Source organism: Molothrus ater, chromosome 5, assembly GCF_012460135.2.
Source record: "Molothrus ater isolate BHLD 08-10-18 breed brown headed cowbird chromosome 5, BPBGC_Mater_1.1, whole genome shotgun sequence".
In the NCBI taxonomy this organism is placed as follows: domain Eukaryota; kingdom Metazoa; phylum Chordata; class Aves; order Passeriformes; family Icteridae; genus Molothrus; species Molothrus ater.
The window spans coordinates 22,886,204-22,900,121 of NC_050482.2; the positions used below are offsets into that span (position 1 = coordinate 22,886,204).

At 35.9% G+C, this 13,918-nt stretch overlaps 1 protein-coding gene across 1 annotated transcript in view; it reads left to right on the plus strand.

Moving 5' to 3' along the window:
* Positions 1-13,918, plus strand: part of FAM3C (FAM3 metabolism regulating signaling molecule C) — a 29,906-nt gene extending 15,988 nt beyond the window's left edge. The window contains exons 3-10 of the mRNA XM_036400830.1: positions 485-589; positions 1,704-1,733; positions 2,130-2,253; positions 6,812-6,870; positions 8,402-8,452; positions 8,934-9,018; positions 10,973-11,099; positions 12,110-13,918. Of these exons, the coding sequence (XP_036256723.1) occupies positions 485-589; positions 1,704-1,733; positions 2,130-2,253; positions 6,812-6,870; positions 8,402-8,452; positions 8,934-9,018; positions 10,973-11,099; positions 12,110-12,199 (671 nt within the window). The 3' untranslated portion in view covers positions 12,200-13,918. The remainder of the gene's footprint in view (positions 1-484; positions 590-1,703; positions 1,734-2,129; positions 2,254-6,811; positions 6,871-8,401; positions 8,453-8,933; positions 9,019-10,972; positions 11,100-12,109) is intronic.

Sequence of the window (13,918 nt, forward strand, 5' to 3'; positions counted from 1 at the left end):
GAGGTAGCTCCATTTGACAGGAGGGGGAAACACAATATTTGTGAACAGTGAGGAACCAGGTACTCATGGCTAAGAACATGCAAGTGGATTGGGGAAGGTGGGAATTTTGCCTTTGGACAACAGCCAGGTAGATCATCTTAGTTCATTTGGTTAAGCTGGATTTTCATGGAAGTCTGGTTTCTCCTGGCTGCTGAGCTGAGTTGGTGTACTAAAGTGTCAGAGAAAGCATGAAGGTAGAGAAGTTAAAACCAGAGTGCATTGCATAACCTGATGGATTGGTGCAGTTACATCCTACATTATAATATCCATCCATAATATCCATCCTTTTTTCAGATTTATTCTGTTTAGTAGATCCACAAATGATCATCCTGTTTCTGAGTTCCCCAGAGTGTAATCTGATACACATTTCTCATGTTGCTAATTTTGGTAAACTAATGTTACCATTTGCAGGTAATTTTTTGAAACATTTTCTATTTCTTAACAGGTGCTGCAAAGTTGGTAGTAGTCATAGCAATATTTTTATTGACGTTTTATGTCATATCTCAAGTGTTTGAAATAAAAATGGATGCAAACTTAGGACACATATTTGGTAAGTGATGACTTTGTTTTCTCTAGGCATTTATTAATATTTACTTGAGCCTTTATCAAGAATATCATGTTAGTTTTGCCTGAGCTCTTCAAGAATTGAGTTTATCTTTAATATGTGTGCTTATTTTTTTACATATAATATGTGTGTTAAATTATTTTCTGTATGAAATAATAATAATAATTTTGATTCTTTTGTCTGCCAAGGATACAGAATTTTACCTGCCCTTTTTTTTTGTTTACTTGAAATGTATTCTTAGTATAGAGTAATAAATTAGGTGATTTGAATCATGTTTCTGGAAATCTGTGCTCTGCCTTACTACTGCTAAAGAGATTTAGAATTTGTTTTGGGGATTTTTTCCTCTTGTGTAGGTATGCTACTGTGTTAAGCTGAATGTGCAGTAATCAAAACATTTCAGATGTTCTATGCAGATAAAGATTAGCAGTTGAGGTGTTTCAAATTTCAGGGTCTATTTTGAACCAGAATTTTCTTTCAAGATGTTTTTTATTACCAAAAAAACCCCTAAACAATGTTTGGTACATGGGTGGAGTTTGTGTTGTTTAACTCTGGATTACTGCAGCGTGAGCTGCCATCCGAAGCAGGCAGCAGAGACATCTCTAGTAATCATTGTTGAGACAGAGGTGTCATTCAGGTGTCATTCAGATGTGTGTGTGGTGGGGGCACTTGTGTCTCTTCATATCTCAGGAAAGGGAGTTATGAATGGCTGGGTTGGAATACACCTGAACTGCAGGCTTCCAGTTCAGGTGAAAGGAACCCCATGCCAGTGAAGCTATAAGGAGGAAATTAATTTCACTTCAATCCTATGAACTCCATGAATTCTCAGAGGTTTTGGATCTCTATGGGTTTTTGACTCCATGACTCTCTCTAAGAGCCATAAATGAAAGCAGTGCTTCTGAATGGGATTCCTAATCACTTTCATTCTGCTAATGCATAAAAGTTGTTTTTTATTGCCGCATAATATTCAGGTGGATTTGATGCTTCATTTCAACCGGCCTGTTTTTATAGGGGTGCAGAAAGATTTCACATTTATAGGATATGATATAGCAGATGACACTTTAATAGTAACATCTTGTAAAACTTTCTTTTTTCATTTTAGCTAGATCAGCACTGGATGCAGCTGCACGCTGTGAGTATTCATAGGCATGTATTACTGCTGTGCCTTGCTTTTGCTAATAACAGAAAGACTGATGAATTTTCATAGTTAAGAAAGTCTTAATTACACTTCAAATGCAATCAGAAACTAATTTTCCTCTTCTCCTGATTTTCCTAAATTTCTGGTAAAGTCTGTTTTGTAGTTTTGGCTTGTGGCTTTTGATGATGGTGCCAGAGCAAGCAGCAGGGTGACAACAAGAGGTTTGGAATAATGAGGAGCTTCAGGAACTTAGATTATTTTAAACTGCTGTGTAACTAAAGATGTGATAGTGTTTGTGTTTGCTCTCTTCCTTGAATTCCTTCAGAATATGTTTGTCTGTTGGCCTACCTGTGGTGTTCTCTAAAATCTTGGTTTATTTCCTTTTGAAAGCTACAAAACCTCCAAGATACAAGTGTGGGATCTCTAAAGCTTGTCCTGAAAAGCATTTTGCATTCAAAATGTCAAGTGGAGCAGCAAATGTAGTTGGACCTAAAATTTGTGTAGAGGATAATGTGTAAGTATTTTTACCTGTTGTTTCTAAGAGTCTCTTTCAAATACTTAGATCACTTTGCACATAAAATCAGCTGTTTAAATTAGGGGTTTTTCGCAAACAGTTGGCAAAAATGTCAGTTTTTGATGTGAAAAGATCACATTGCATTATAACCTTATCTCTGATGAAGCACACTTAATGCTCTGCAGTAAATGCAGAAATGTATGTTGTTTTAACACATGCAAGATAGCTTGCACTTTGTTTCAGGTTTATGGACTTAAGGGTTAGTTAGACTTTGTCAAGTCAGATGCACACTCGTGTCTAAGTAACTTGTCCTGGTGTCTCTAATAGTAATCCAGTGAATATTTGTATTGTCTTTTGCAAGTAATCTTTTAAACTATATTTCCTCAGTATCAATGTCAGAACATATTTTCTACTTTTCTTCTAAGGTTGCCTTCAAAAGTGAAAAATAGTATTTTAATGATCAATAGTTATTTAACTGTGCTGATGGTAATAAACGTTATATAATTGTGAAATGAGGAAAACAACTGCTTGAGACCCTGTTTGAAGTCCTCTTTCTAATAATGTTTTTGACACAGTATTATCAGTAATACTGTGCATAAAGTATTTAACTGAGTACTTTTCAGTAAACCCCCATAATGGGAATATTAATATTTATTTTTAGACTGTGTTTTTCCTCTTTGGGTGATAATGAGCAGGAACAACTTGAGTGTGCAGCTTCCTATAACATAATCTAATCCACTTGATTTTGCAGGGGACGTGTCGGAAAGAACATAATGTTAGTGTTGTTGGAAGGAGATTTTTTAAAAATATCAGTCACACTTAACACTTTTGCTTTCCACTTGCATTTAACCTGCTCCAGTTTAGCTGTTTCTCAGCTCACACTCTATTAGTACAGATAGGACATAGAGCAGCTGGTGCTAATGAATTCTAGAGCCAATGGCAGCTTCTCTGTGAACAGCAGAACCCCACATACTAAATAGGATAGTACATGTATTAAAAAAAATCACTTTACTCTCCAAAGTAACTGCAAGGCTAGTCTCAAGTGATCTTAAAGAGAAGACTGTTTTTAGCACTAAGTAGCATTCCTGTATAAGGCTGGCTTAGCTCAAGCTTGCTGGCTGGCGTGGGAGTCAGTTTGCAGCAGCGCATCCAGTGTAGCTGGGGAGCTGCAGGTGCTCAGCAGGAGCTCACCTGGGCACCCACAGGCTACAGGCTGCTCCTTCCCTTTCCACTCTTGCAGGCTGCTCCTTCCCTTTCCACTCTTGCAGGCTGCTCCTTCCCTTTCCACTCTTGCAGGCTGCTCCTTCCCTTTCCACTCTTACTGGTGACTTGCTGGGTGACCTTGGGCAGGCTGATCTAATCTCAGCCTGGTATTTCTGCTGGTGTTACAAAACATGCTACTGTCTCATTCTGGTTGCTTAATATAGGGAGCTTAATATCTGTGAACACTTAAGCTGATTCAATGATTAAAAGTTGTAGGAATGCAAGGAATATTTTACTTTCAGGATTGTAGGGTTATTTTGTTTGGGATTTTTGACTTTTTTTTTTTTGTTTTGTTTTAATGTCTTACTGACTGATTAAATAAGAAGAGGTTTTTCTAATTCTGTCCAAAAACAAAGAATTCCTCTACTAGATATTTTGCTGTAGAAAGTGACCAAAAAAAAGTAGTTGCTGGAAAAAGTCCTCTAAGTGGGCACTTCAGTGCACAGCTATTGGATTCTAAAGTCCAGCTTTCCTTGGCAAACATCTTTCTGCATTCCTTCAGAGGGGAACTGGTCATGTCTGTCAGTATCCACCAGGAAATTTGCTTGATTTTAGATGATCTCCTGCTTTGCTCATAAGAGGTTTCATTTTTCTTTCAAAAGCTCTTAACTTGTAGACTGTAAATTCGTGGAAGAATTCTAAAACTGATGAAGGGCTGCCCTCCTGTGAGAAGCTGTTGCATTGCAGCCTGTTGTGTTTGTGATGATGCACAGGCTGTCTCAAGGGTATAAAGTAATATATCAGAGTCCTGAACAAAACTCATTTCCTCTTGAGTAGCTCTTTTTTTAGAGATATTCTGTGAACTCACGCTTGCAAAAAGGTTTTTCTTTTTCTGATTGCTTTGTGTTCTTCATACTTCCAAGACAAGACAGCAGGAATGAGTTTTCATAGTTTGTGAATGATATTTACAGAGTAGAGTATTTTTCTTATGTATTAATTGTAAGAATGTCACTTGAATTATGAAAGCACTTAAGTTGCTGATACAATTCAGAATGCAAGTAATTTTTCAACTTCTCTTTTTTATTATATAGTTTTTTTACTGTGAAACAGGATTTCTGTTGAGTTCAGTTCTGATTTCTGACAGGTTCAGTTATAGCCTTGTTCTGTATTGGGAGACTGTAATCAGAATTAGAAAAAAACCTGCTGGACTCATCATTAAAGTATTAAATATTGTAGCTGCTACTTCATGGGCTTTTTAGAAGGAGCTATATTTACTTCTTTACCAGCAACTCCTCCATGCAGTTCTACTTCAGTATGAAGCCAGTTGCATGATTGTGCACAGTTACCCAATAGCAGAATGTTGTGCTTCATTCCTTTAGGAACTGGTAATTCTTGTATTCATCATTGCAGGTTTTATCTGAATCCATTATAACTTTATGGATTGTGGAATTTTAGTGTCTAGTAACCTCAGTATTCAATATTTTTCTACTGCTACTTATTTACAGAGAATTTTTGTAGTTAAAATGAAAGGAATTTTTTTTTTCTTTGTAAATTAAGTGCCTACTAAATTTTGCAGGAGGAAAAGAATGGGTTCAGAATTTCATTGCCTTTATTAATTTATGTTCCAGTCTTTATTTACTGTATGCTTTTCTTGTTTAGAATGTTTTCTTGCTCAGACATGACATGAAAATATCGTGATCAGAGCAGAAATGATCCTCCAGTGGCTAAAATACTTCTGGAGTTCCCTACTAACCAGAATTTAATTTGAATTTCAGGAGGAAATTTCAAGTATTTTCTTTAGGAAATTATTGAATTATACTTTTAATTTAAATCACAGTTTTTGCCAGATAGTATAACTTAAGGGACTAACAAAAGAATATGAACTCTCTAATCTCTGATTACTAGTTCTTTAAAACCTTTTAAATTCACTTTGCCAAGAGTTGCCTTATCTGGTAGTCTTTCACAGCCTCTCTGAATACTGAGTCTGTTTCTGATACTTGCCTATTCAGTTTGTCATTCCTCTAAATTCTGGCTTCTGTCTCCATCCTGGGTGCAAAAGATAGTACCAGAGAGGAAGATTTTTGACATTCTTCTATGACAGACCATTTCTTGTTCCTAGCCTGTCACTAAGAAGTTGGCAGGAGAAAGCTGACATGGAAGCTGTGTGTGTAAGGATGCCTTGCTTGGTGTTCAGACATGACCAGAAAATCATATTGCTGTGCAAAAAATGTGAAAAAATTTTGAACATAACAGGATTGTACACATGTGCAGCCCCTTCCTAAAGCCAACTAGGGAGGTTAAAGAAATCCTGATCAGGATGGAATTAAAGCATCTTCTAGAGTGTGTTTGTAACTAAGGACATGTGTGCACCTATATGCTTTTGCTGAGATGCTTTCTTTAATCTCAGCTAAAGGCTTCTTCATTATCTTATGTAATTGTTCCAAACTTTTATTTGTCCTATTTATGCTACCTCTTTTAACCCTAGCTTCACAATATCAGTGCTGGGATGTTTGGGGCCTGAAGGCAGAACAGAGCTCTTCACAGTGTGTGAATTGCCAGTGAACAGGGATGAGGAGGTCTAGAAGCTTCCTCTCACTGGAGTAGTACAGCCACCAAGGTCTACGGTGGCACAGCATCCTCCCTGAATCTTCACGTTCCTGTTACCCCTTCTTTACTGCTCTGAAGGGCTTCCATTTCATAGTGGGACTCTTCAGCCCCTTTGCCTCTCTTCAGTTTGGTCAATAAATTACTGTCATAGATTCTGACATGTTTTTGGGATGTGTGATTGTAGTCCAAGATTGTATGCAACTCTTGCTCAAAGTCCCATCAGTGTGCTGACTATTTTTCTTGCAGTTAGGTTGCCTGTTACATGTATGAGTAGCTAAGTGCTTTGTCTTTCTTGTTTCTTCATGTGAATTTTAAATGCTTCTGTTCAGTTAGCTTTTAAACTCATTAACTCATTTTTGTTCATTGTGTGCTTGCAAAAAAAAAGCTTAAAATGGTGGTTATGTGACTGTGCTGAGCTCCACAAATTAATATTTGGTTATTTTTTAAAACATTAATAATATAACTACATAAACAGCACTATTTTTGTGGCACTTTTAATATACAGATGTACTTTGAAACCATGATTAAGCAATCAAATTAAATCAATACAGCTGGGGATACTTGATGTATTATTCTTAATTCAGTGGTGCTTTAAGAACACAGATTAGTTCAAGGAGATTTTGCTTCATTTAAGTACTCATGAACATGTGGTCTTTTAACTATGTCTCTCTTAGAACTTGATCCTATTTAAAAAACAGAAATATTTCACATCAGAGGATTGCTCAATTAAGTATTTATTTTGTTGCAGTTTAATGAGTGGAGTAAAAAATAATGTTGGCAGAGGAATAAATATGGCCTTGGTCAATGGTAAGTGACATTTTAAATGGGAAGATTGTCTTCATTTTCAAATTGTTTCTGAGATTTAAGGGGAAATATGGGATGGTGAAAGGAAAGCACCAAGGAGAAAAGGAAGTGCTCAGCTTATTTATACTGAGCTAATGTCAGATATTGGCACTGACACCTTGTTGTTACAAAGCAGAAAAACTCGGTGCATTTTTGTTTCTAAAAATGGATTGTAAAAATAATAATGTGGAGTGTGGTGGTGACTGTCTTTTTGATACACTGTGTAAATTCCTAATGCAAAAATAGAAAAAGACATGAGATGCATGCTACTTCTTTTGACCTTGTGTTTTGCCACCACTAATTATACTGTAGAATGCATTCTTCTGTTGCTCTGTTTTCAGTGAAACTTCTTTAGCATCTTTACCAGTTTTGTTACTACACACAAAGACCAGTTCATTATTTCCTCACTTGAATCAGTATATTTGGTATATGGACTTTGTCCATAAATGCATCCTGATAAGTAATTGTGTTCTGGGTTTGTAATTTTCATTAAAACCAAACAAGTTTAGCTGTGTTACCTTGAAAGCTGAACTGAATGTCAGCACTGGCATATTGGCCTTTAATGCATAGGAAATGATTCCTTGTAGCACTGAGATAGCACTTTGTCATTCACTGCAATATAAATTCTTGTTATTTGCAGATTGTACTCAGGTTTACACCATCTAAAGCATAACTTGAACAATACTTCCTAATCCTATGTTGCTTTCCTAAATTGTCTCAATCTGTTCAAAACCAAAATACCTATGTTTGTATTTTATAGCTCCAGTCTTTCTCTCTGTCTTCCAAACTTTAAATGAATGTATATATTAAAAAAACCTCCACCTTCCATCAAATACTCCTTTGTAGACAGCATAATAAGAAAAGGTAATGAGATATACTATATTGTCCACTTTTTTCTGTTTATTCTGGATGTTTAAATCTACTTACAGTAGTAAGTCTATAGCAAAACATGGAGTCTAATTTTAATCTTTGTGACTTTCCATATGGCACAAAAGGCAGTCTATAGCTATACTGTCTATTTTTGCAAAACCATCTTTAAAAAAAGGTAGATATATTAACTGAATATTCTCTGTTGGTTTTAGAGCCTGTGGGTGTTTTCATTTATTTTAGATTCCACTTGAAGCAAAATCAGAATTTTGGCTAGAATCATAGAATTGTCTTTGCTTGAAGGGACCTTTAAGATCACCCAGTTCCAACCCCCCTGCCATGGCCAGGGACACCTTGCACTACTAGACCAGGTTGCTTAAAGCTGTAACCAGCCTGGCCTCCAACACTTCCATGGATCTTCTCACTTTTTTTCCTTTTACCTTTCCCTGCACTTTTTCACAAACCACTGCACTGTTTCCATAAAAGAGATGTTACCATAATTCATTTATCCAGTGTCTTCTGCAGCGCTTTGTCTGAAAGAGTGTAAGAGGAGTTGGGCATATTATCTGTAAAATAATTTTGGCTATATTTAATGTCACCAAATGTTTCTTTTTCTCTTTTCCTTCAGGTAAAACAGGAGAATTATTAGATACTAAGTTCTTTGACATGTGGGGAGGAGGTAGGTGCAATTACACTGGTCAGAGAGAAACAACAAATGTGCATTTTTTCTTCCTTCTTGTCCAGACTCCATTTGCTGTGTGTTTTAAGGTGATAGTTAAGGGAGTGCTTCACCTCTGCCTTTGTAATTGTGAGGAGAATGCAACTTCAAAGAAACTTAAGTAGCTGAGGTGGGAGGGAATGGTGTGGTTAATCAAACAGACTTGTTCTCCAGAGTAGTTCTCATTAGTGGTTATGTCTTTACACAATAAGGAATAAACTCTTTCTATAAAATAAGAGTTCTCTGATGCATTTTAGCTCTTAGTCTGGATCTTGTTATAAAGATATATTTACAATTTTAATATATATTCTATATATAAATATTATATATATTATCTTTACAAATATTCTTAAAAGTAATGTCTTTGCAGAAAGACATTGCAGTGTTTAAATACTTAATTGTTGCTTATTATTAAACAGTTTTATGTTCACTTTCTTTTCAGATGTGGCACCACTTATTGAATTTTTGAAGACCATCCAGGATGGAACAATTGTGTTAATGGCAACATATGATGATGGTGCAACCAAGTATGTAATTGATTTTAAACAGCAAATGTTGCTTAAACTGTTACATTCTGTTTTATACTGAAAAAATACATTGTCACACAACCACTTTTAAAAAGATTTTGTCCTTCCAAGATGACAGATTTGAAACTATACTTTCAGTTTATTAGCTTTATAATGCAGATGTGATTTGGGCACAATAGAAGTCAAGCTAAAACTAAGCAGATACAGATGTGCTGATTTTTCTATTGCTGATGGCTCATTCTGTCTTAGGCTAGTAAATTCAGATAGGTCCAGGCATAGGAACATGATTATGAGAACATACTTTGGTTGAAAGTGTCTGTTCTATCCAGCACTTCTTTAGATCAGCTCCAAGACAGAGTTTGGTGGTTACAGGATGGCAGAGACCTTTCCCAGCAAGCCTTGCCTGTGTGCTTTTCTTTAAAGTCACAGAAGTTATTAATGTGGGCCTTGTATTTTGTGCCCTGAGTGTTTTAGTGTTTCATCCTAAAGCTGTTCAGTTTATTAATATAGATGTAGCCTAAGAGAGTTTGGGTCTCCTGAAACATTGTCTTCCAACTTTCACAACTTGGGTCAGTTTCAGTAGATACTAAAAATTACTGTGGAATATGTATTACATCTAGTCCTCACTATCCAAAGGATTGCTTTTCACAGTGCAAATGGAAACTTCTTTCCTTTTCCTCTGTTGTTTTACTAATAATTAACTTTTTTGTTAATGTGGTCGGTACCCTTTTTTCCACTTTTGGTTCAATTTGTTGTCTACAACTTGTCTGTATTTTTGATATAGAAACAGCTTACCTATGACTAAGTTCTGACTTTGCAGTGTGCAATCTTTACAGTAAATAGTCCAGTGTGTTTACATTCACTGCTTTTAGGAAAGAAGAAAGTAATTTACTGGGGTATTAGCCAAGGTGGGATCTTCTCTCTGTTGTTCTGTTCACTTGTTTTGTTACTTTACATTTTACCTTCTTCCCTTTCTTCTTTGATATTTTAGAAAATAAGTAGGGTTAGTTTTGCTTCAGTAAGCATGTACAGCTGATAATTTTGAAAGTTTGTTTGCAGATAGAATGCAGCTAAAGAAGAAGTTGTATTTGGCCCTGTCTTGCTGACAGGATCTACTGCTTTCTGACAATGCTACAACTACCACTGGTAGTTGATAGTAAACATAAATGCCAGTTGTTGGAAACAAGACTGTGAAGAATCAAGCTGCCCTAATGCTTGAGAAAGTTGGAGTATGGGTTGGGCAAATAACCTGCACAGTATTTAATAATTTTCATACTTTTGGCTAACATGAGTCATACAGCCATATCTCAATAGGTAAAATTAATCAGAAATTTTGTGTCTTGTTTGGTAATCAGGCACATTTAGTAACTTAAAGGAAGAAATAAAGGGTGCTCTTTGGAGATTTTGGAATGATATCTACAGAACTGTTTTCCTTTAGATACTAAAATTATCCTACTGGGGTTTACAGGCACTGAATCATGCTGGAGACAGCATTCTGAATTTTGAATTAACTACCCCAAGCAGATGAGAACTTATTTCAGATATTCATTTCATTCTTGTAATCTAAAATAGCTTTTACTTCATCTAGACTTCAGCTTGAGCCTGCAAACAATGTTTACTTTAAAGGCTGACTTTTTTAGTTGCTTGGAGAACTACTAAGAGAACTTGAGATGTATAAATTCTCACAGGAGAAGGCTCTTGGCTTTTGTTGGTGTAGTGCTAGGTTTGTGTCCTGGTTCCTTGAGATTATAGTATGGAAGAGCAGTGCTCTTTGCATCAGGTGATTTCAGGACTAGCCATACCTGATTCTGAGAGATAGATCTTGCCCAGTATTGACTGACTTAGAGTATATTAAATAGGATCAAAGCAGCCTGGTGCACTGAGCAATGAAAGCTCTAAGGACGTGTATTTTATTCACATACTCTGGTTCACAAACTTTTCTGGTTTGTTCAAGGCTTAACGAGGAAGCACGGAGACTGATTGCTGAATTAGGAAGCACATCCATCACTAACCTTGGCTTCAGGGACAACTGGGTCTTCTGTGGTGGGAAAGGAATTAAAACTAAAAGTCCATTTGAACAGGTTTGTGAATCTTTAACTTCCTGGAATTTAACAGCTTGCGTTAATAGAGGCATAGCATGTTTTATAAGTGCACCATGCATTTGTTCAAGATGAGTATCTATTGCAGTACTGGCACACAGTCTTATTTTCAGTGTTTTTCCTTTTCCTCCTTTTAAACATACAAAAAAAAAAGATTCTTTGGTGACTCATAAACAAGAAAAAAAATTTATATGGTGTAGATCTTACTATGCCAGTTAACTAGATTATTCATCTTTTTAGTGAATCAAATTAACCTGAAGAATTCAAAGCTTTTTGCCCAGCTTGTATTTTAGATGCACTAAAAATGGTGAGCTTCCAAGAGATAAGTGGGTAGTTAAGGTGTTGGTGTTCCCAGCTGTAACTTTGCTCTTCTCTCAAATTGCTGCCATCGCAAAATTTGTGAAATAGAATATATTCCCGTACTTTAGCTGTTAAAATTCAGCATGTGTCAATGTTGCCTTTATTTACTGGTAGAAATAGCTTTGTACTAGCACAGTAAGGATGTTTTTTCTTCTGCCAGCTTTGTAAGGGAGGGGAAACTAAGTCTAGAAACAGTGGCAGACTCTTGGAGGCAATAATGTCTTACCTGACTGTAGATGGTTGTTTGGTGGAGAAATAAAATGTTCTTTCAAATCTCACTATTTGTTTTCATTGCCTTGTCAATTTAGTATCCTTATTTATTTTTACCTGGTGGTTCATGTTTTAATGCAGTTGGTAATTTCCTTGCTTCTCTCTTCCTAAGCAAACATCTATAATAAAATTTAAAAATGTTTCCCCTGTATGGCTTAACTTTTTACCATACACTTGTCTGGGCAAGTTACTTTAAATGGTGAATACTTACAGATTGTTATGTTTGATTCAAAGCACAAGAAGTTAGTAATGTTTTTTCTTTGTCCATGGCCTGAAAATAAGTACATGTCTTAAAGCTATGAGTTAAAGCAAAAGGATAAATGACTTCACATTAACGGCAGATTGATATTTTCCATTTATAGCATATAAAGAATAACAAGGACACAAACAAGTATGAAGGCTGGCCAGAAGTTGTTGAGATGGAAGGCTGTATCCCTCAGAAGCAAGACTAAATGAAAACAGAAGAAAAGGAAAAAGACTATGGAAGACAATGCACTTTCTGCTATTATTAGAGAGAGGGCTATGAAGGAGACTGTACTGTAAAAATTATTTTTAAAGCATGCAGCCATCTTGTCAGTGTGTGCATGAGCACTGACATTTTGAATATTGGGATTATTTATTGCTGACACACATAGAAATTCTTTTTGTAAATATGACCAAAATAAAAGAAACATCCAATCATTTCTATGCAGGTTTCTTAAAAGCACAGTATTTAGTTTGCCTGTGGTAAATAATACTTGTAGATAACTGGCTAATAAATAATGTATGTGGACAATAAACAGATTGTGACAAATGTACTGTCCTCTTAACAGTGCAATGTTGCTGTGACTATGTAAACTTGGTGGAATATTGCAGATTTTAGTAATACATTAATAAGGAGCTTTAATTTTTTTTATCCTCTGCCTTTTTAATGGCATCATCAATTTTTATTAAAACTATTTCGTTATTCTAATACCAAGTGCTCCAAAAACTTATTTTGTAGTCCCCTATCAAAACTGAGTAATCAGCAAAAGAAGACTACATGATAGTGTAACACAGATATGCGATGAAAAGCACAAGAGAATTTTTTTTCTATCTTTAGGGGATGAACTGAGGTAAATATGTAAATAGTATGTGTGATATTTAAAAGCAGCTTGGAAGAATTTGTATTTTACTTGAAAGTGTTTGCTTTATAGAAGGGACTGGCACATTAAGCAGCAGTACTGTGGCTAAATTGTTCATTTTTTATTGCAGCTTTTGTACTGCTGCTTAACCATTGATTCTCCCTATGGCAGTTCAGCTGCAGTGGATGTGTGTAATGGAAGAGCTTCCTCTTTTGGTTCTAACATCAGGAATAAATTTCCCATCACAAAGAGCCTGTTAGAAAGCAGTCTGCCTTCTAGTGAGAGCTGTTTCAGGGTACACAGCTGTGCACCTTCACCACCTACAGTACTTCTCATGAGCCGAGCAATCTCTTCTTTTGGAATGTCAGAGAGAGCAGTGTGTCTTGGGTTATGCAATGTGTGACTTGTAAACTTAACTGACAATGTTTCCTTCATCCTTTTTTTAATGGAAAAAAGGACCAAGTTTAAGTGGCCTTATTCTTTATCTTATATCAGAGCTGTGTGAAGACCTTGCTTTCTTTCTGAACTTGTATTTCTTTTAAGTAGGGCCAGCTTGAACTTTTCCTGAAACTAAATTATACCATACTAACTGATTGTATCCATATTCACAAAATTAGGGCTGACACAGAACTGGCTGTAATCTCCTGGAGCTTTGTGTTACGAGTTCTGGTATATTCCTCAAAAACTTCAAGCTAGTACTATGGTGCAAAAGCCACAAAGTATTTTTCAGGAGCCCACAGTGAGTTTGAAGAGGCATTGGAAATAGTATTATTGTTGATGTTTTCTGAGTCAAATTCTGTGCACTAAAAATTTCAAGCAATATTGAGAATTACCTTGTAAGAAAAATAAATAATCTCTGATACCAGGGTAAGACTGGATTCTGAGTTGTTCTCTGTGTTTAACTAGCTTTTTAAATAATGTGAGTTTCCCTTAATATTAATGTGAAATAGCTGTAAATCCACCTGACACAGTGAAATTGCTTTTGTTAAATCTTCCAGATTTTCCTGTAGAAGGATGTGTTAAAATCCTGTGCATTTTTTCATTGAAGTAAAATCCCTTTTCTAATCA